General features: G+C 41.6%; 1 protein-coding gene across 2 annotated transcripts in view; it reads left to right on the top strand.

The window, feature by feature from the left end:
- The window catches only part of LOC120861344 (anoctamin-6), a 232,009-nt gene that overhangs the window by 35,060 nt on the left and 173,310 nt on the right, over positions 1-23,639 (top strand). Inside the window, exon 1 of one of the 2 annotated variants that reach the window (XM_040236991.1) lies at positions 19,646-21,646. The exons of the other annotated variant lie outside the window; for it this stretch is intronic. Coding sequence (XP_040092925.1) covers positions 21,568-21,646 — 79 coding nt within the window. The 5' untranslated portion in view covers positions 19,646-21,567. Of the gene's footprint in view, positions 1-19,645; positions 21,647-23,639 lie in introns of those variants that run through there. 2 annotated transcript variants of the gene reach the window in all.

The following is a 23,639-nucleotide window of genomic DNA, read 5'->3' as shown; positions in this document are numbered from 1 at the left end:
TTCCTTGTTTATTTGTCTATGAATTTACTTTTGACTTACCTTGGACTTCTTAAGTGGCACTAAAGAACCCACCTGCCAATGCAGAAGACATAAGAGACACAGGTTCAATCCCTGAGTCAGAAAGATCCCCTGGAGGAGGGCATGGCAGTCCACTCCAGTAGTCTTGCCTCGGAGAATCCCATGGATGGAGGAGCCTGGAGGGCTACAGTCCATAGGGTTGCAAAGAGTTGGACACGACTGAAGCAACTTAGCATGTGCATAGGTTGCCAAACATAATAATGAAAGAGTTCCCTTTAGTAAATGTAAGAGGATATGTGCATCTTGTTAAAGGCAGAGAACATCTTAGGAAGAGATGTGTGAAAGTGAAAATCACTCAGTTATGTCCAACTCTTTGCCACACCATGGACTGTAGCCTTCCAGGCTCATCTGTCCATGAAATTCTCCACGCAAGAATACTGGAGTGGGTAGCCGTCCCCTTCTCCAGGGGATCTTCCCAAGCCATGGACCAAACCCAGGTCTCCTGCATTGCAGGCAGATTCTTTTACCATCTCGTAGAATGTCCTCACCCTGCTGTGTCCCGCTGGGCTTTCTTGGTTGAAGTCAGGAGTCCAGACTGTGCATCTACGTCTGTCCAAGATCGTGCCCTGATCCAGTTGCAGAGAAGAGAAGACAGAATTCAGAAAGCTTAAACACACAGTTATTCATTGTTTGAAAATAATTTTTGAGAAGTACATTGATGCCATTAGTAATGACAAAATGTGAAATGTGGGTCCATGGAAGAAGCCCAGGATTTAGAAAGTGTAAGTATTATTCTAAATTTGTACGTGATTACCAGTTAGAAGGTATACAGTATTATTAACAACTTAGATTTAGATGATTAGCCTCTCACAACATTAAAATGTCAAAATGTGTAAATAAGTTTTTCCTTAATGAGTGACTTAAAAGTTATATGAACACATTAAGTTGCTTTGAATGAGTTGTTATTTTGGCTGTAGGTGAGTAGTATCATGGTTGCCTTACCTATACAATAAGGAGTTTAGATAATACCTGACACCCCCCCGCCCCGGCCCCAGCTTGCTGATTGCATAATTGTACATTAATAACTCCTATAATGAGGCTAGTCATATTTGGTTTACACTTTAGATTTTCAAAAGCGCTTCAGAACTCTGCATGTTATTATTCCAGAACACTCACCTGTCTTATGAATGAGGGGGTTGATGCATGCTGGATGGTACAGAAAGAAGTGAGTAGGGAAAAACTTAATGAATTATAGTTAAAGAGTTGGGGAAGGTTACTCCAAGATTCTGGAAACTCAGATTTGTAACACAGTTGTCCACACCTCTTGGAAGTAGACCAAGTAGGAGTGAAAGCATGGGGTGTTACTGGTGATTGCCTGCAGGTGGTACGTGCTAGAACATGGCTTTGGCTGAGTGATGACTACTTTTCCTGTTTTACTTTCACATGGAGAACACACATGGCCAAAGAATTGAGGCCATAAAACTTGCAATTGGATATTTTCAGTATATCTTACTAGCTTTTATTGTGGTCTGTGGGGAAATATATATGTTGGTGGGTTATTTATTTACTTACAGCTTTATTTTTGAGCCTGTTGCTGTGGTTTACTGAAAGCCTACCAAGATTAGAAACCACCATGAGAAACAGGAGCATCATCAAGAGTTAGAATACCCGGTCCAGACCTGTATCTACCCCTCACTAGCCTTTGACTAATAAGTGTCTTACAGTTCACCAAAAGCACGCACAGATCCTAGACACTAATTACGCGATGGTGGACATATGGTATTCTGTGAGAACTGCTTATTAGTTAGACCGGAGTACTCAGACCTGAGTTGATTTTTGTTTCATGGAAAGCCCACAAAATAGGTAATAGTTTTAATAATGATGATGATAACAATAATTATAATAAACTATAATGATAAGCCAATCTTTATTGAGTATATACTGTGAGCCTCCTGATGAAGGTGAAAGAGGAGAGTGAAAAAGCTGGCTTAAAACTCATACCATCCAGTCCCATCACTTCGTGGCAAATAGATGGGGAAACAATGAAAACAGTGACAGAGTTTATTTTCTTGGGCTCCAAAATCACAGTGGATAGTGATTGCAGCCATGAAATTAAAAGATGCTTGCTCCTTGGAAGAAAAGCTATGACAGACCTAGACAGCATGATCAGAAGCAGAGACATCACTTTGCTGACAAAGGTCCATATAAGTCAAAGGTATGGTTTTTCCAGTAGTCATGTCCTGATGTGAGAGTTAGACCGTAAAGTTGAATGCCAAAGAATTGATGTTTTTGAACTGTGGTTTTGGAGAAGACTTGAGAGTTCCTTGGACAGCAAGGAGATCCAACCAGTCATAAAAGAAATCAACCCTGAATATTCTTTGTATGGACTCGTGCTGAAGCTGAAACTCCAATCCTTTGGCCACCTGATACAAAGAGCCGACTCATTTGAAGAGACCTTGATGCTGGGAAAGACTGAGGGCAAGAGGAGAAGGGGTGACAGAGGATAAAGTGGTTAGATAAGATGAGTCACCAACTCAGTGGACATGAGTTTGAGCAAACTCTGGGTGACAGTGAAGGACAGGGAAGCCTGGTGTGCTGCAGTCCATGGGGTCACAAAGAGAGTCAGACCCGACGGAGCGACTGAACAGCAGCTGTGTGGCAGGAGCTCTTTTATGTCCTTCATGTCAAGGCATTTACTCCTCACAACAGCTTTGGTTGGTTAGGTGCTCTTATGAGTCCATTTTTATAGGTGAAGAAACTGAGACACAGAAGGATGAGGTAACTTGTCAAGATCATAATATCAGTGAGTGGTTGAGCTGGGAATTGAACCCAGGCTCCAGAGGCCATTTCTTTGACCATGATTGTAGCCTCTTTCCCAGAAGACTGGGCTGCACAAGACTGGGCAGGTTTGTTGAAAGCATGAAAATGCTAAAACTACTTGTACTTAAAGAACCAACTCTTTATTGTCACATTTTAAGTTTTTTTTTTTTTGAAAATATGTGTAGTTTATTTATTTATTTGTTTTTGAAAATATGTGTAGTTTAGTATCAATAATTTGTGTGTGTGTTTTTTAGTTTGACTAATCAAGTGTTTATCACACTTCGGAGTGAACATAAAATGGTGACATTTAACTCTTTTCAGTAACTATGCTGCTGCTGCTGCTGCTAAGTCGCTTCAGTCGTGTCCGACTCTGTGCGACCCCACCAGGCAGCCCACCAGGCTCCCCCGTTCCTGGGATTCTGCAGGCAAGAATACTGGATTGGGTTGCCATTTCCTTCTCCTTCCTTCCTTCAGTAGCTATACTTATGATTAAAAGAATTGTGGATATTTCTCAAAATTATAAATATAAACAATGAAACCCAGTTATCAGTTGAAAATGAAGTTGAAATTCCATTATGACCAAGTTCTTCTATAAACAGATAAACTCAATATATTTGAATGCATAAAGTTTCCTAGTTCTGTGATTTTAGTGCATATTTTAATCTAAATGTTATGCTATGAGATAATCATATTTTATAACCCTGTCAAGATTTGTATCAAACTAGTAACTCCTTTACATACTTTATAGTTTAGAGTAAGCTCGTTTGTTACTTAAACTTGCCATGATAAATGTTTCTTACATTGTAGACAGTAAAAATTAAGTTGCCTGTCCAGATCATCAAACTCAATAAAACTTTATTCCTGTTTACTAGAGTGTTCTTAATTTTGTAGCACCTTTTTTCCCCCCCTATCATTTAGTTGTTTATTCTTTCCTCTCTCCTTCCTTCCCTGATTTTATTATTCTGGTATTTTTTGAGAATTTGATATATTGCAAGCCCTTAATCTTGCTCACCTTTGAACACTTAGAGATGATTAGCCATCACTACCATATTTTCCCTCTTCTTGGAATTCTCTCCTTCATTAAAAGCAGAAATGTTGCTGGAGGTAATTGTGACAGATGTTATTCCTAAAAGAATCATCATGAAATCATAGGATTCTCAATTTAGGAAGATCATCCTAAAGTTATTTAAAGTTAATTTTTACTGGAGTGTAGTTGATTTACAATGTTTGTTCAGCAAAGTGAATCAGTTATACATATACACATATCCACTCTTTTCTACATTCTTATTTCTTATAGGTCATTAAAGAGTATTGAGTAGAGTTCCTTGTGCTATATAGTAGGTTCTTATTAGTTATCTATTTTATATATGGGGGCACTTCCTTGGTGGCTCAGTGGTAAAGAATCTGCCTGTCAATGCAGGAGACATGGGTTTGATCCCTGGATTTGGAAGATCCTCTGAAGAAGGAAAGGGCACCCACTCCAGTATTCTCACCTGGGAAACCCCATGGACAGAAGAGCCTGGTGGGCTCCAGTCAGTGAGGTTGCAAAGAGTCAGACACAACTTAGCAACTAAATAACAACACAACAGCATTTTATATATGGTAGTATCTATATATCAAGCCCAATCTCCCAATTTATCCCTCCCCCTACCCCCGTTGTGTGTTAGTCATTCAGTCCTGCCTGACTCTTTAGTATCCCCCTTGGTAACCATAAATTTATTTTTTGCTTCTGTGGCTCTATTTCTGCTTTGTAAATAAGCTCACTTGTACAAGTCATTTTATTAAATTTTGGTATCTACTAGATGTGACCCCAGTTTGGGTGATTATCAGGAGAGGAAATTATGACTCTATCAGTTCCTGGATAGATAGTGCTTGCATCTCCTTCTAGCCCACATCTCGCCACTATAATCTTGAAGTTGTTGCCTCTCTTTTTATGATTACACTGCCATCAAGTTGAGTGTGCATATGTTATGTATACATACATACTATTGACAAAAATGACAGAAGATGAAGAATTCACAGTATTTGGCCTTTCCTGGCTGTATCAAAAAACTGACAGAGTAATCCTTTCAAATTCTGCCCCTTTCCTGACTTTCTAAGCCTTCCAGTCTTTACCTAAGGCAGTGAAGGTAATTTATTTTCATATCTGTCTTTTGGTCATTGTGTTGGTACCTTGGAAGGGCTGGTGTTTTCCATTTATTTGATTGTTTCTACTGTTAATCATTACACAATCTTATTATTATTGCCCATATATAAATCAGAAAAAACAAATTTGATTTCTAGCATTCTAATGTGGTAAAAAATTCATGAGTAGAGGAGACTTTTTATGCAAATATAAGCAACTGACAGAGAATAAATATGGGCACAAACTCTTGCTGTTATAATGGTCTTTTGACCTCCGCCACCTTTTGTATAGGCCAAGTAATGACTGTTTGATATTTATTATAAAGCATATTAAATTCCTTGATTAACTGAACCTTTCATTCCTCTTTTTTTGTTTCACATAGCAGTGAAAATAGATTGTTCTGTTATCATTCTTGCCAGGAAACTTATAAAATGTATAATGTTATTCATAAATGTATTTTAAACTGGAGATGTATTAATGTATTATTCGGTGTACTGAGAAGAAAACATTTCTTCTCACATTTGAATGGCAGGCACATGATTATAAATCTACTTCCTACTGCATATTAATTGTCAACTCCATATGGCTGGTGGATAAAGCTCGGAGAGGCAGCCAGGAGATGTAAATTCTTATCCTCATCATGGACTTTTTAATCTGATTTTGTTTAATCATTGAAGTCGACTGAACGACCTTCAAATTGAAAAAAAAAAAATTCTTCCTAAGAAGTTCCAGGGCAGGATGGTCTCAGTATTCTTTCTGCTCTGTGTCTGCCTGTTTCTTCCTTCTTGGTCTCCTGCTTCCTTGGCTTGACTTGAAATCCTGGTGTTACTTAAAGTATCAATCTGGGTTCACTTTTGTTCTTACTCTCTGTATATATATTTTTTCTTTCTTTTTTCCCCTCTGGTTGCACAACTTGCTGGATCTCAGTTCCCCAACCAGGGATTTAATCTGGGTCACTGGCTTCTCTGGTAGCTCAGTTGGTAAAGAATCTTTCTGCAATGCAGGAGACCCCAGGTTCAATCCCTGGGTCAGGAAGATCCCCTGAGGAAGGAAATAGCAACCCACTCCAGTATTCTTGCCTGGAGAATTCCATCTCTGGAGGAGCCTTGCAGGCTGCAGTCCATGGGGTCGCAAGAGTTGGACATGACTTAGGGACTAAACCTACCACCATGGTAGTGAAAGCCAGTGATCTAACCACTAGGCAACCATACGTATATATGATGAAAGAATAGTATTAGTGGTTTTCTCAGTATGGTAGGGTTCTAAATGTTTATTACTTTTCCCCATTTTCTACAACTATCATCTATTACTTTCAAGTGGGAAAGAAAAAAATGTCTTTCAGTGACTTCCTACCTTTACAAAATAAATCTGGGCTCCCTTACACCTCCTTCAGTACCTTCCATAATCTCAGCTTTCTTTACTTTACTCTTACAGGTTCCTCCTGCCTGTCTTTTTAGTCACCGTGAATACTGAATTACTTCATTCCTTGTACATGCTATTTCCTGTCTGTGTACCCCTCTGCCTGTAATGTCCACCTCTAACTTTTCTCATTTACTGCTGTCCCTCCTCTGGGATTTATCTTAAAGTCGCTCATCCCGTAACGTTGACCATTAGGATCTCAGTGATAAAATTATCTGAATTTGTGTCTGTTTCACTCAGTGGACTCTTTTTTCTCCAGAATAAGGACCTTACTAGAAGCTGGAAATAAAAGATGATTTAAGTTACAACCCGTATGTACCCTCTGGTTGCTGTAACGTAGATGGGCATGGAAAAGAGTTCGACACTGAGAATGGGGACAAGTTGAGTCTGAGGTGGGTTCTCCAAGGTGCTTGGAACAAGATAAAAATTCAGAAACATTCAAACTGAACAGTATGCCCCTCCTCGTAATCCATGTTTGGGCTTCAGGAGTTTGTGACTCTCCAAAAGGTGTGTATAATATTTCATGTTTATGTGCTTCTGAGAAATTTTCTGGAGACGGGATCCTTGAAATTCACCATTTTCCCAAAGAGTTGCATGGCCTGTGAAAGGTTAAAAACCATTCTTGATGAATATTCTACCACTAGAAATGGGTGAGGCCTGGGGTGGGGGATAAAAAATGATCAGAAGATAAACTGTACCTAGCTGCAGCTGATGGGGATGCATGTGGGCACCCACAGGGCAGTCACTCACCGGCTGGGACCACCGAGGGCCTGGTCACCACTGGCACTTCTGGTAGTGGCTCCACACCTGCTTTTCTAGTTCCTTTCAGCAAGCAGGCCATTCCTCCTTTTTGTTTGCTCCATCCAAGTCATAACAGTGTTCTTTTCCTGATAGTCAAAGCAACTCTCCAGGGCAGGAAGCACGATGAAGTTGAAAGCCTCGGAAGGGAATGGAAGCACCATATGTTTTATTCTGAAAATAAAGAGGTGAATATGAATGTATATGCAGTAACCAAAGCAATTCGGTGACAGTGGTATTAAACAGACTGCATTAAGAGACTGCAACATCATTAACCCCCGGAGACACTGTAGGGTCAGCTCCTTCATTGCTCAGCAGCCAATAAAGAGGTGTGTGAATTGCCTGACTCCTAGAATCCTGTCCGGGCAGGCCCAGTGTCCTCCGCTTCTGCTCCTTTCAGCTATAGTAACACCTGGGCATACCTCTGTTGCAGAACATGTCGCACTGTGGTGAACTTGGTAATACTCTTTTCTTCCACAAGTCAAGACTACCTTCTTTTTGAATGCCCAGGTTTTAGTGCTAGGCCCAGGACATGTTTATTGAAAGAATGCACTTGAGCTTTCTAGCCTGAAGGTTGTGGGGTTCAGAGTTTAACCTGCACAAAGGGCAACCTGAACAACTGAAGATTTCCATTATCTTTGCTTGGTTCCTTTCCTCCTTTGCCCTGTGAGGCACTGAAGAAAAAGAGCTAATAAGAAAGGGAGCAGATCTTCTGCATAGATAAGACTGCTCTTTTGAAGGAAGGGATTTGATGCATTGTTGAATCTGATGCAATCTCAGAAGCTATCAGCTTGCTGAACACTTGATAATGATGAAGCAAAGGAAGGGACAAAGGTTACAATGGAGGGCACTCTTGGTCACACCTGGATCTGTCTCGGGAGTACCCACACGCCCCCATCAGTTACCCCAAGTCAAGAGACCTTCAGAAACATAATGATTAGTTGTATTTTCCAAGGGCAACACTGAGATGCATAGAACAGGTGACTGCCTTGTGTGAAAGAATTCAGAGGATTCCTTACAGTGTGGGGAGAATTCACAGAGGGCTCTGAGGAGCCACAGCATGTTTAAAGCTATGAAAAGTTTTAAGGTGGGAACACTGAAGAAGGAATTGAAGGGTGGCTTCATGATCTCAGGTGTCTGAAGTACACAGAGTATAGTGATTAGTATTTTCCTATTACTAAAGAAGGCTTCTCAGGTGGCACTAGTGGTAAAGGAACTCCTCCCACCCCTCCCTCCCCCGGCTGCCACTGCAAGAGATGTGGGTCTGATGCCTGGGTTGGGACGATCCTCTGGAGGAGAAAATGGCAACCCCATTCCAGTATTCTTGCCTAGAAAATTCCATGGGCAGAGGAACCTGGCAGGCTATAGCCCATAGAGTCACACAGAGTTGGACAAAATTGAAGCGACTTGAGAAGGCAGCGGCACCCCACTCCAGTACTCTTGCCTGGAAAATCCCATGGACGGAGGAGCCTGGTGGGCTGCAGTCCATGGGGTTGCTAAGAGTCGGACGCGACTGAGCGACTTCACTTTCACGCATTGGAGAAGGAAATGGCAACCCACTCCAGTGTTCTTGCCTGGAGAATCCCAGGGACGGGGGAGCCTGATGGGCTGCCGTCTGTGGGGTCGCACAGAGTCGGACACGACTGAAGCGACTTAGCAGCAGCAGCAGCACACATTACTAAGGAACAGAGAATAGAAAATTGTTTTGAACTATATCATGAGGGCTTCTGAATTAATGGGATAAACTAAAAGATTGTTGAAACTATCTTCCTGTACTCTAGTCATGTTAACTCGATGAGTTACAGACAGTTGATTATTTCATTTATACTGTTGCTTTCCCAGATTAGACTCTTGATCAAAAGAAGGAAACAGAAGAAAACCAATGATACGGATTGAGCACCTACTGACTGACCGCAGGCTCTGTTCTGGGTTTCCTATGTCTTATATTTGCTGATATCATCCCATTTAATACTCAAGGGGCAGGTATTATTATGGCTATTTATTTGAGGCCAGGAACACTCAAGATGACAATCATAGGTGGCAGTCCTAGGTCTTTGTTATAAGTTAACTTCAGTCCTGAGTTTGTGCAACTCTAGAGGCCTTGCTTCTCATTTATCCGTAAATGTGATGAATCTCATGTTTACTGAGGTCTTCTGGATGCCTCATTCTCTATGAGGCGTTCCAGATTGGCCCATCCCAGGTCCAGAAAGCTTTCACCTCTGAGAACAACCATGCATTTGTTCCAGTTTGGCACTTGAATGTCCAAAAACAATCATCTGTTGCTATTTCTCAGCCAGGACAAAACATACTTAGGGAGAAGAAAATTTGTAATATGTGCTTTCTAGCATAGCAAGAAGAAAAAGACATTTCAGTATAATAAAGTTAAAAATTTTAATCCTGTTTGCATGCCTTTTGGGTTGTCTTCACAGTGTAGGCAAGCACAGATGGTATGCAGTATATAAGCACATCAAGGATCATAGCAAGGTGAATGATTCCCATCCAGATTAAACCTGTTGATAGCCAAACCTTCCTATCCCCAACAGCTGCCATACCACATATTTTTCTGATTGTGAGTGTTATACAGTCAGCCCTCTATATCCACAGGCTCTGCATCCACAAATTCAATCAACCGTGGATCAAAAATATACCAAAAAACATTTCCAGAAAGTTCCAGAAAGCAGAACTTGAATTTGCCACAAGCCAACAACTATTTACTTAGTACACTGCATTAGGTATCATAAGTAGTCTAGAGATGACTTACAGCATATAGGAGGATATGTGGAGGTTATATGCAAATACTTCACCATTTTATATGAGGGACTTGGGAATCCTGGACGTGGGTAACTTCAGGGGATTCTGGAACCAGTCACCCGCAGAGACCAGGGGGCAACTGTAAGTGGGCCATTGTAGATATTTTGGGGAAAAAATCAGAAAATTGTAAATAAAACAAAAATCACCCATAATGCTACTGCTCAAAGATAAACGCAACATGAGCACCTTAGTGTACTTCTCTCCAGTTTTTTAAAAACACAGAATTTTATATAGAGTTTAGATACACAGTATCCTATCTTTTCACTTAACTTGCCTCATAAGCATTTCCTAATATTTATTTTTCACTGTGGCAAAGTATACAATACATAAAATTGACCTTTTAATCCAATTTCAGGCTTGTAAAGAACCCGCCTGCCAACGGAGGAGACGCAGGTTCAATCTCTGGGTCAGGAAGATCCCCTGGATAAGGGAATGGGCTACCCACTCCAGTATTCTTGCCTGGAAAATCCGATGAACAAAGGAGCCTGATGGGCTACAGTCCATGGGGTCGCAAAGAGTCGGACAAGACTTAGCGACTGAGCATGCATATCCAATTTCAGATGTGTGATTCAGTGGCATTGTATACATTCACTGCTCTTGAGTGAAGGATCTTTTCATCAGCAGCATTCCTTATATTAAAAAATGCTTCCCTAACCACATTTAATAGCTGCATGATACTCCACAAGGCAGAATTGCTGTGGAAACCTTTGCTTGCAAACATGTCACCAATAGTTACTGTGCTCACTGTCAGGTAGACTTGATGGGTGAAGCTGTGAACAAAACAATTTTTGCCTCCTGGATCTTAAGTCTAGTGAAGAGCTTGTCTACCAGCCAGCAGTTTGATTATTGTAGAGGGTAAGCACGGGTCTGTGGAGGAGAGTTTAAGTTGAGGTTCAGTTCAGTTCAGTCGCTCAGTCGTGTCCAACTCTTTGTGACGCCATGGACTACAGCACGCCAGGCCTCCCTGTCCATCACCAACTCCCGGAGTTCACTGAAACTCATGCCTATTGAGTTGGTGATGCCACCAACCATCTCATCCTCTATCAGTCCCTTCTCCTTCCGCCTTCAGTCTTTCCCAGCATCAGGATCTTTTCAAATGAGTCAGCTCTTCGCATCAGGTGGCCAAAGTATTTCAGTTTCAGCTTCAACATCAGTCCTACCAATGAACACTCCTGATTTCCTTTAGGATGAACTGGTTGGATCTCCTTGCTGTCCAAGGGACTCTCAAGAGTCTTCTCCAACACCACAGTTCAAAAGCATCAGTTCTTCGGTGCTCAGCTTTCTTTATAGTTCAACTCTCACATCCATACATGACTACTGGAAAAACCATAGCCTTTAGATGGACCTTTGTTGGCAAAGTGATGTCTCTGCTTTTTAATATGCTGTCTAGGTTGGTCATAGCTTTCCTTCCAAGGAGCAAGCGTCTTTTAATTTCATGGCTGCAGTCACCATCTGCAGTGATTTTGGGGCCCCCCAAAAATAAAGTCATCCCTTGTTTCCACTGTTTCCCTGTCTATTTCCCAGGAAGTGATGGGACCGGATGCCATGATCTTTGTTTTCTGAATGTTGAGCTTTAAGCCAACTTTTTCACTGTCCTCTTTCAGTGGTAAGTTGAGGTACCATTTACACAGTCATCCCTTGATTATTGTATCTCTGAGGTGTGGCAGATTATTTTACTGTTATGAGTAATACTGTGAGATAATTGTGGGTATAAGTATTTGTTCACATTTCAGATTATCTTATGAAAATTTTGAAGAGGAGAATTACTGGAAAATTTTGAAGAGGAGAATTATGGCTTGTGACAGGGCCATAAGTGTGTTCTGTTAGATCTCTGGTTGTTGTCAATCACTGTGCCATTCTCAAGGTAGAGAATGGCGACCTAACATTTCCACTGCCTATTGCACCTGATGAACTCTACCAGCTTTTTAATGAATTTATGTCCTATTGCACTCGGGAGGATTGTGTGAGGCATTGGGGTTGAGTGAAGAGTGTTCCCTCACTGGGAGGAGCATGGGAGCGCAGAGGCAGAGGGATCATGGCTGAGGTGGACATCACACAGGGAACATTTGGACTGTCTGGCTGTTTGTACTCATTTCATAGGCTTTGGTTTGGATCAGGCTTCAGGGCTGTGCTCTGTGTATATGCTGACAAGCTTGGCTCTCTTATGTGAAACTCTAGACGAGTGCACTTGAAACCCACTGTGCAATAAAAATAGCCTATTTAAAAAAAGCATCTGTTTATCATCTGGACAGAAAACTTCTGGTCTGTTATCCAAGCTACAAGAGACTTTTGGATATGGTGCAGTATTGCCCTGTTCAGACACAGATGAAGAGTCAAGGGCTTAGAGAAGTTTCACATTCTAAAGGAGATTGGTTGGGTGGACAAAGAAGAGAAATTCAACTCGTTTCTCTTGATATATCTGGTGGTCACCCCATTACCTGACCATGTTGTCTAAGCCTTTGTTTTTCTCTTTACAAGAACCCTTTCTTCTTCCCACTCCTAAATTGCTGATTTTGTTCTCTGCTGTTTTCTTCCAAGATTTTACTCATTTTTAGTATTGAATATGTATGTTGTTATTTAGTTGCTAAGTTGTGTCCAACTTTTTTGCAACCCTATGGCTGTAGCCCACCAGGTTCCTCTGTCCATGGGATTTCCCAGGCAAGAATACTGGAGTGGTAGCTATTTCCTTCTCTAGGGGATCTTCCTGACTCTGGGGTGGGACCCATTTCTCCTGCTTGGCAGGTGGATTCTTTAACTCTGAGTCCCCAGGGAAGCTCATTGAATATATATATGGGCTGGCTAATACCTATCTTGAGTCATCACATGATGTTGGTGTGTTTGCATTCCTTTGGTTGACTAATTTCTTTGGCTGCTAACTCTCTCTTCATTTTAGCCTTGTTGTTTATTGGGAAGTTTCTCTTGGCTCTGGCAAAGCTAATCAGTTATTCTTTATTTTTTTCCTTACTCCCTTTGTGTTAGTCCCTTTGGTAATTTCGTTGGGTTTTGTGGGGGGTTTTTTGTTAGTTCTCTTTTTTAAATTAATTTTAAGAAGTAACATACATTCCAGTGAGATAGTGAATGTGGAAACCTGGTTCAGGGCCAAAGAGTAAGCAGTTTTTAAATAGATCATGTATGTTGATAATAGTAATATTAGCACAGATTCATACCTTCTCTGATGTATTAATTTCATCTGATACATAAAGGTTAGTTGGTAAACCTTTTACTGTGAATACACATGTATTTGTGTGTGTGTCAGTTGCTCAGTTGTGTCCGATTCTTTGCCACCCCATGGACTGTAGCCCACCAGACTCCTCTGTCCATGAAATTCTGCAGACAAGAATACTTCTGTGGATTACCATGCCCTTCTTTAGGGGATCTTTCCCAACCCAGGGATAGAACCTGGGTCTCCTGCATTGCAGGCAGATTCTTTACCGTTGCCTGAGCCACCAGGGAAGCATATTTATGTAAATGTGGGTATACTTTTTTTATGTGTAGTAACTCTTCCTTCTAAGGTCAACTTGACCAAAAAAAAAGTGTTGTGTTGGACTGCATGCTACTATCTTCAGTAGAACTGCATCTACCTATTGACTCTAAATACAGAGCTGTGAAAGTGAAGGTCACTGTCACGTCCAACTCTTTGCTACTCCGTGGACTATAGAGCTGTGGTCCAGAAAACGGTCTTAAACAGCCAGAGCACCAAATTTGGTCAGAGGCTGTCAGCCCCAATATGAGGTGAAAATTATTATGCAGTTGGAAAATTCTGTAGTTTAGATTCTAAACAATTTCTGGTAATCAGTATCTCAGAATAATTTAGTTATCAAGTCTTTTCATTTATGAGACAAGGGAACAATTCCTCATTCATCTAAAGTCTTTTATGTTGTCTATTCCATCCTTAATTAAAAAGGCATTGGCATTTTTATTATGAAAATAGTTATTCTGGATTTATAGCTAAGTCTGTTAATTTTTCATTCCAATCCCAAAGAAAGGCAATGCCAAAGAATGCTCAAACTGCTGCACAATTGTACTCATCTCATATGTTAGTAAAGTAGTGCTCAAAATTCTCCAAGCCAGGCTTCAACAATATGTGAACCGTGAACTTCAAGATGTTCAAGCTGGTTTTAGGGAAGGCAGAGGAACCAGAGATCAAATTGCCAATGTTCTCTGGACCATTGAAAAAGCAAGAGAGTTCCAGAAAAACATCAATTTCTGCTTTATTGACTATGCCAAAGCCTTTGACTGTGTGGATCACAATAACTGTGGAAAATTTGAAAGAGGTGGGAATACCAGACCACCTGACCTGCCCCTTGAGAAACCTGTATGCAGGTCAGGAAGCAGTAGTTAGAACTGGACATAGAACAACAGACTGGTTCCAAATAGGAAAAGGAGTACGTCAAGGCTGTCTATTATCACCCTGCTTATTTAACTTCTGTGCAGAGTACATCATGAGAAATGTTGGGCTGGATGAAGCACCAGCTGGAATGAAGATTGCTGGGAGAAATATCAATAACCTCAGATATGCAGATGACACTACCCTTATGGCAGAAAGTGAAGAAGAACTAAAGAGCCTCTTGATGAAAGTGAAAGAGCCTCTTGAGAAAAGTGAAAGAAGAGAGTGAAAAAGTTGGCTTAAAGCTCAACATTCAGAAAACAAAGATCATAGCATCCGATCCCATCATTTCATGGCAAATAGATGGGGAAACAGTGGAAACAGTGGCTGACTATTTTGGGAGGCTTGAAAATCACTGCAGATGGTGACTGCAGCCATGAAATTAAAAGATGCTTACTCCTTGGAAGGAAAGCTATGACCAACCTAGACAGCATATTCAAAAGCAGAGACATTAGTTTGTCAACAAAGGTCCGTCAAGGCTATGGTTTTTCCAATAATCATGTATGGATGTGAGAGTTGGACTATAAAGAAAGCTCAGCACCGAAGAATTGATGCTTTTGAACTGTGGTATTGGAGAAGACTCTTGAGAGTCCCTTGGACTGCAAGATCCAACCAGTCCATCCTAAAGGAAATCAGTCCTGAGTGTTCATTGGAAGGACCGATGTTGAAGCTGAAATTCCAATACTTTGGCCACCTGATGCGAAGAGCTGACTCATTTGCAAAGAACCTGTTGTTGGGAAAGATTGAAGGCAGGAGGAGAAAGGGATGACAGAGGATGAGATGGTTGGATGGCATCACTGACTCAATGGACATGAGTTTGGGTGTACTCCAGGAGTTGATGATGGACAGAGAGGCCTGGCCTGCTGCCATTCATGGGGTCACAAAGAGTTGGACACAACTGAGCGACTGAACTGAACTGTTAATTTAGTGTTTTAAAACTGATTAGCCTTTAACCTGTATAGTTACTTTGATACAAAATCAACTTAAAAATTGATTTTGGAGTATCTTGACTTTTAAAGATCATTTCAGACATCTGATTTTCCTGTGTTAGGTCTCCTATATTTGATATATTAAGTTCTGGAGATAAGGAATGAATACTGTACAGTGCACTTCCAAAACAGCCATATCCATCCTCTGTTTAAGGGACTTGAGAATCCAAGGAGACACACCCTGCTTCTGCACCTCACACTTTTCTCTCACTCATTTCTTTGTCTAGCTTCCAGCATGGAATACTCATGATGATAATAGCAATTACATTTTCTTAAGTGCTTATTGTCAGGCCATATGTTCTGCCCACTTTAGTGTTCACAGGCATAGGTATGGAGATAGGGTAGTGTGATGCCCATTTTATAGATTAGGAAGCTGAGACTTTGTCCAATAGGTCGCCTGATTATGTCCTTTGAGTGACCCATTGATTGATTGATTCTTGTCATTTCCCTACTTTCGGGAGCCGAGTTAGGCATTACTGAAAAAACAGAGGCACAGCCCTAAACCCCCTCCCTTTGTTCCGTAGGCACGGACGCGGAATGAAGGAGTTAGGTTTTGTGATTCTGACTTGTTTTTTCCTTTCCTCGGCTGAGTTGACTGAAGAGACTATTAAGGTGCTTGTTTTTGAGAGGAGCGGGAGAAGGCATAAAGCCTTCTGCAGCTGTGCTCAAAGAATAATTCATAAAGTTAATCACTGACATTTGTTCAAGAACTTTTACAAAAAAGTGTTCCAGGGTGAGCACAGAGGCCACAGCTTGAGACCGTGGGAGGGATTCCTATCTGAAGCCTATTTGTGAGAAAAGTGTTCATGGCAAAGAAGTTTGCTGAATTTAGGGCTTAGGAATAATTAAAATAGTTAGAAGCTAAAGATTTACGGATTGCTGTAATGTTACAATATGCTACTATAGCTTATAAAAACTAGGGACTTTAGAGGTATTATTAGCTAGAAGCCCTTTCTAAGAAATAGTGAACTTAGGATACTAGGGGCAAACAGGACTTAGAAAGATAAGAAATAAACTGAGGAATGTGGTATGCAGCCCAAACATTAACGTGAGTTACAGTGTATTCACAAGGACACATGAGAAGAAGTAGATAGGAGAATCACTGAGGAAGGAACTCCTTTTGAGGGGCAACAGTGATTTTTGGAGAAAAATAAATCTGGGTCCGTGGGAACTAAAAATATCAAATCTCTGACCTAATGATTTTGTAAAAGTATAAAAGAGAATCATAAGCTTGAAATAAACAGGCAGTCCAAGAAAACTGAGAGGCTGCCTCAGTTTTTCTCGCCAACACCGCCCACCCCTTCAGGCTGAATCCCTGGCTGCTGGAGCTGGACTCCGGCACCCTACCACCTCTGGTCCAGTCTGCATGTCAGTGCTGGTCCCATCTGTGTTCTTTAATATTCTCTTTTAGAAACACCTTTAAAACCTCCCCAGACTTTAATCAGTCTACAGGTTGGCCCCAAGTTCTTTTCCTTTATATCTCACAACCTCCTTACAGGACCTGCCCCGCAGACCCCGGGGTGAGCATACTGTGTCTTTTCCCCACTGCCCCAGCACAGGCAAACACCTATGTGCCAAACACTCTGTTAGGATCTTAGGTACACAGTTCTTGGTTCAAAATTTTATACTCAGTGCCCAGGCAGACCTGGACACATTACCTCTCCTTAGCCTCTACATATCTAATCCCAAGTTGGTTTCCAACTCTTGCCCTTGGTGAAGCTTTCCCTAACCAGTCAAGGCAGCAGTGAGTCTGCCTTCCTCTGAATGGGACCTACACTGCCTGTACCAGATATCTGTCTTCAAGATTTGATCTTCTTCTCATGTGCCTGAATCTCAGCCTACTTCTGGGTTATGGAATCTATAAGTAAAGTCTGTTTCAGTTTATCTTTGATTACTAAACTCTACTTTTTAAAGGAAAGATTGATTAATTATAAAAATATAAAATTTCATAAACTTTAGCCTTGGATTATCATACTTTTAATAAAATATATTGCATTGTGACCTGAGACCAGATGTATTAAAGTATAAAAAATCAGATGGGTGCATAAATATATCATATGGCTGTTTCTCTGGACTATTTTTTAAGAAACCCAGATACCAAATCTTTTATTTTTAAAATTGATTAATAGTATTATCGTTATACCTTCTTCTCCATTAGTTATCAGCACAAGAAGAAAGCCTTTTGAATATAAGCTAAGCCTTTGAAAGACACTAATAAAATATCTTGAACTTTGAGTTATGGGACTTGTTAAAAATATCATAAAAGATAAATGACATGAATGGACTGAGTCCGGACTGAGTCCTGACTGAGGGGGAAACCCTGTTCTAGTCCTGGCTCAAGTCACTAAATGGGGTCACCCTGTTTTAGTCAGAAGCACAATGAGCCTCAATTTCTTCACATGTCAGATGAGGCCATCTACATCATTGCAGATATGGTGAGGTTTTGACCTCTGAAGACTTGTGAGTACCTCTCTCCATGTTATGCAAGTTTGAATTGCATCCATCTGTTTGTGTATATACTAGTATTCTTGGGAGATATTGTGGGCGTGATTCCAGACCACCATGTTGAAGCAAAGAGTGCAGCAAAGCAAACATCGCAGTAAAGTGAATACTGTGAAAAGGCAAGTCAAAATTTTTTGATTTCCCATTGCATATAAAAGTTTACACTATTCTGTAGTCTATTAAGTATATAATAGCATTATTTCATATAAACAATTTGTATAACTTCATTTAAAACTATTTTAAAATACCAACCATTACCTGAAAGTCAGAAAGCCATCTGACTTTCATTATCAGAAAGTTAGCATCTTTTTGCTGATGGAAGGTGGTTGCTTTTGATTAGGGTGGTGGTTTCTGTGGCAGTTTCTTAAAATAACCCAACAATGGAGTTTGCCACATCCCTTGACTCTTCCTTTCACTTGAATACTTAAGAGGCCCTTGTAGGGTTATTAATTAGCCTAGTTTCAATATTGTGGTAAGTATCTCAGGGAATAGGGAGACCCAGGGCAAAGGAGCACGATAGGGAACAGCTGGTCAATGGAACAGAACATACACAATATGTATTATTTGTTGTCTTATGTAGGTGCAGTTCATGGCACCCCAAAACAATTACAATAATAATGTCAAAGATCACTGATCCCAGATTGCTGTAACAAATATAACAACAGTGAAAAAGTCTGAAATGCTGTGAGAATTAGCAAAATGTGACCCAGAGACATGAAGTACCAAATGCTGTTTTGGAAAAATGGTACCAATAAACTTGCTTGATACAGGATTCCCCCAGACCTTCAATTTGTTTAAAAAAAAAAAAAAAAAGGCAGTTATCTGCAAAGTGCAGTAAATGAAGTGCAATAAAATAAGGTCTGCTTGTACTGTGTTGGTGTACTAGGACTTCCCTACAAAATGCCAGACTGGGAGGGTTGAGCACTAGCATTTATTTTCTCACAGTTCTGTAGCCTGTGAAGTCCATGGTCAGGGTGTCAGCAGATTTGGTTTCTTCTGGGGCCTCTCTCCTTGGCCTGCAGACCTCACCTTGTCACTGTGTCCTCACATGGTCCTTCCTCTGTGTGTGAACACCCCCGAGGTCTTTCCGTATCCATATTTCCTCTTTTTTTAAGGACACCGATCAGATTGGACTAGGGCCCACTCTAACAATGTCATTGTAACTTTATCTTCTCTTTAGAGGCCTGTTTCCAAATAGAGTCACATTCTGAGGTATCAGGAATTAGAGCTTCTACAGATGAATTTTGAGGAGACACAGTTCAGCCCATGATACCTATTTAAAATAGCATTCATTTGTTTTAAATTACTTAGAGACTAGTACAAACAGAAAACCAAAAATAGCCTTCCTTGTTAATGCCTGTTATTTAAAAGCAGTGAGGTGGTAGGCACATGAAAAGATAACTCAGACTGTATTGAGGTTATAAAAGGAAGAATGACACACTCCTTGCCCCCTCTTCCTACTATAAGGCAGCTTCTTTAAAAACATTTACACCAATACGTGTTTACTATACGGAGTCCAGGAGCATTTTTTTCTCGGGCCCTAATGTATCATCCAGAGTACATATTATGTCGGCACATCCTCTGAATTCGCCTTCTTTTAAATGGCTATCCAATATTTCGTTGTGTGCGTACCAGATTTTAATTTAACTAGTCATTTATTAATAGGCACTCAGGTTGTTTCCAACCTCCCCAGCCATCACGCCTCCCCCCCCAACCCCCGCCCGCCGTTATAAACAATGGAGTTCTTTTAAATACCCATCTTGGAAAGAATAGTAACAGGTCACCTAATAAAAATAACTGGCACCTGATTTTGGTGACAACAGCCAGTGTTTATCACCTTTCTGTTTCTTGGTTCTTATTGGGATTGTTGTTGTGAAAGGTGAGTGTCTTTCTCACCCTCCAGTCTCTGACCCTATGCTAGTACCTCTTCTTCCTGCATAATGTGAAGGGAGGACCTTCCCTGGGCAGCCTTAGGTCATCTTTGTCCAGTGGTCCTTCCTCCTCAGGGGGAAAGGCTCTCCCAACTCAACAGCCTTAGGCTATTTCTAGTTAAGCAAAACCATTTTTCGTGCAAGAATTGCTGTTTCCGTGTCCACAATGACACATGAATCCTTTCTGGCTGCTCTGACCCTTTGGAGAGGGGCCAGCTTTCTAATGGAATGTGAACAGTCTTACTGCTAATCAAGATTTAGAGCTGAGACCAGGATGCCCAGCCGCTCATTGGATTTGCAGACCCTCCAAGCTAACAGCAGCAGTTCCAAGATTAAGTGCAGAGCAGGGGCCCCAGCCCTGTTCTCTAGGCCCTCTCTTAGTCCCCAGACCCAGCCTCTTAGCCACAGGTATCATCTGGTGTTATTTTATAAGCTGTGCCACCATGCAGATGTTCTTTTCTGAAGAATTACTTTCATTTCTAACTCATTTCAGGAAATGAGGCGGTCTATCAGAGGTGTTCTTCATTTCCAGACCTCCAGAGAGTTCATTTTCTCCTGGGATTTCTAACCACATGTGGGCAGTGCTTTATTTACCCAGATGTGGGAAATAACAGTAATGAACAGCCTTCATCTGAAGCAGCCCTTACATCCCTGAAGAATTTCATGTGAGGTCCCAGAGGTACCTTATCCTCTTATTAATGTAAATATTTCTGAGACTTTGGTTTCATGACGCTTGTAGACATGCTGTGTGTATGAGCTTGGTGCAGGCAAAATATAATTTAGCAACAGATTTAAAAGGTAGTCTGGAGTGTTTCTAATTACTGTTTGTTTAGTTCAGCATTGCCTAATAAGTGGATTTAAGTAACCTTGGGGGTAGGGAATGTAATGTTCATATTACAGTCAACCATGCAAATCAGATTCAGAGTATTGCAGAGAACACACCATGGAGTCATTTTATAGACGCAGTTCATGGAATTTTGAATTTAGAACCGAGAGCATTTTGGGATGGACGTTTTCTACCTGTCATGCATCAACATGAATTATACATATATCCAAAAATCAACCTTACTGTGGGGTACAACTCTGTATAAAATCTATGGGTAGCTTTTGCCACTCAGTTCTTTTTTTAATTTGACACAAAAATTCTCATTCTTATGGGAGAAATGGGCTTTTCTGTCCTTCCCTTTCCCATCTTTCATTGGCCATATCGGAAACTGAAGTTGTGAGAGGGCCTAGAACAGTGGTTCTCAACCTGAGCTGCACCAGGGAATCAGCCTGGAAATCTTCAAAAATGCTGATGCCAGGGTCCCACCCCAGAGAGTCTTGTGTAATTTCTGGGAATGCAGGCTACACTGGGAGGATGTGATGGTGCACTAAGGGTTGAGCACCGCAGGCTTGAGGGCTCATCTCACCCAGGGGTTCTCAGCCCAGACTGCAGGTAAGGATCACCTGGAAAGCTGTTGCAAAAAAAAAAAAAACCTACTGCCCCACCAATTAAAACCACATTTTGTGGGGGATCCAGGATCCAGGATTTTTAGAAAGCTCCCAGACGATTTCTGATGCACTGCAAGGGTTAAAGTCAACTGACACAATCTAACCATTCCATATCATAGATGAGGAAAAGGAGAACTGGAAAGGTCAGATGGCTTGCTCAAGGTCGGATCCTGGTTGCTGTGCACGCAGGTCTGGGAATCCAGGTCTGATGCCTTTGACTGGTTTGTCTGCTGCCTAGGCTGGCCCAGGCATATTTGTTTGTTGTATTTATTGATGCCTCCTCATTCTTTAGGTGATGTTCCTGCCTCCAAGAGGCCTTTAATGGCACCTCCCACTCTCCCATCCAGCCTGGGTAAGATGTCCATCCTTTACATTTAACAGCACTCTCCTTACCATTCCCCTCAGACTGTCAGCTCTAGAAGGACAAGATCCATGTCTTTCTTGTCCTTTTGGTAATTTGCTGGCATAGGATGAAGAAGTGCATGCTCAGTAGTGTCTTCACACGCTAGCAAGTTGACGAAAGGACAAGAAAGACAGCGGCCTTGTCCTTCTAGAGCTGACAGTCTGAGGGCAATATTTGGTGAATTGAAATTCCCTAACTCTTTATTTGCCAGTTAGCCCTCATGAGTTGTTAGAGCAAATGTTATTGTTTCCTCTCCAACCGCCCACTCTGCTGTGGGTCAGGATCTCAAACACAAAGACTGCCCACCTTTGCCTTGCAAGAGAGAGAGTTGGGAGGGGGAGACTTTATCAAGGAGATTTTGATGACAAAGTAATGAAAGCAAGAATTTTATGACTTTACCTGTTGCTCAGGGTAAAGCATGTGTATAACACCTAGGGACTTCCAAATAACATACTTATAAGTGTGTGTGGTGGTGGTGGTGTAGTTGCTAAGTCATGTCCGACTCTTGCGACCCCCATGGACAAGGAACCTACCAGGCTTCTCTGTCCATGGGATTCTCCAGGCAAGAATACTGGAGTGGGTTGCCATTTCCTTCTCCAGGGGATCTTCTCAACCCAGGAATCGAACCTGGGTCTCCTGCAATGCAGGCAGATTCTTTACTGATTGAGCTACAAGGGAAGCCCTACACACAAGTGTGTGTAGCATCAATGAAAGGGAGCACCTAGCGTTACCATAAGACAAATTGAAAATAATACTCTTTAATAAAAATGTTTTTTTTTAAATTTCCTTTATCATGTTGTGTATGTAACTGATTAACCACATCCATTAGCATAGCTGAATTAAATCCTTCTCTGGGTTAGTATTTTAAAGTCTGTTCAACTGATTAAAAGACTACTGGGGAGATCAAGATGGCAGCATAGAAGGATACAAAACTCACTCCTCACATAAGCATAGAAAAAAATTATATCTACAAATAGAATAATTCTCACAAAAAAACAACCAGACCCTCGGAAAAGATCTCTTAAATGGACAGAGCTGCTCAAGAAAGATCCCCGTGGAACTGAGTAGGACTGAAAATAATGAGACCAGCTCCCCTGGCAGGGATCTATAAAGGAGAGAGTGTCTGCCGAGGCAGGTTGCTTTGTGAAACTCCTGTGTCTGCTGGGACACCTGCCAGGACGGATAGGGAGCTGGAGGGGCCTGGACTCTGCTCTTGAGGAACATGCACGTGCTGGCTTGCTAGTAGTCAGGACAGAGTGAGTCCAGCACTGACGCTGAGGACTGCCACCTCGGTGCATTTCCAAGCCTGAAATGCATGCTAGGTGGGGCAGCTAGTATGTGCTGCTGCTGCTGCTAAGTCACTTTGGTCGTGTCTGACTCTGTGCGATACCATAGACGGCAGCCCACCAGGCTCCCCAGTCCCTGGGATTCTCCAGGCAAGAACACTGGAGTGGGTTGCCATTTCCTTCTCCAATGAATGAAAGTGAAAAGTGAAAGTCCTAAAACTCCAGCGAAGGGACCCTGGGAGAAGACTTGGTCTAGCTTCATGGTGACAGCCTGGAGGACTGGAAGTGTGGTCCATTGTTAGTGTGAGTAGGGCAGGATATGGGTCCTCCAGGGGAGCTCCATTGTTACTGATAGCTACCTCATAGCAGGGCTTGGCTCTGGTGATTTATGCTTTTGTAAGCATGTACAGGGTGGGGTTAGGGCTGAAATCTGAGCATATTAGCCGTCCGAGAGTGGGGGCAGGTTGGAACAGCAGTGGACTTTTTTCATGTGCATGTGACATGGCTGATGGCATCACAGAATCCCATGTCCTCGGTGGACAGTCCCAGGCGGGAGTGTGTAGCAGTTTCCTCCTCAGTAGGGGTGTTTCACCCACCTCACACCAAAGCTTGGAGCTAGATCTCGGGTGGACAGGTCTAGGAAGAGACCTGACACA

This window comes from Oryx dammah, unplaced genomic scaffold, assembly GCF_014754425.2.
Source record: "Oryx dammah isolate SB20612 unplaced genomic scaffold, SCBI_Odam_1.1 HiC_scaffold_11232, whole genome shotgun sequence".
In the NCBI taxonomy this organism is placed as follows: domain Eukaryota; kingdom Metazoa; phylum Chordata; class Mammalia; order Artiodactyla; family Bovidae; genus Oryx; species Oryx dammah.
This window is presented reverse-complemented; position numbering and strand designations above follow the sequence as displayed.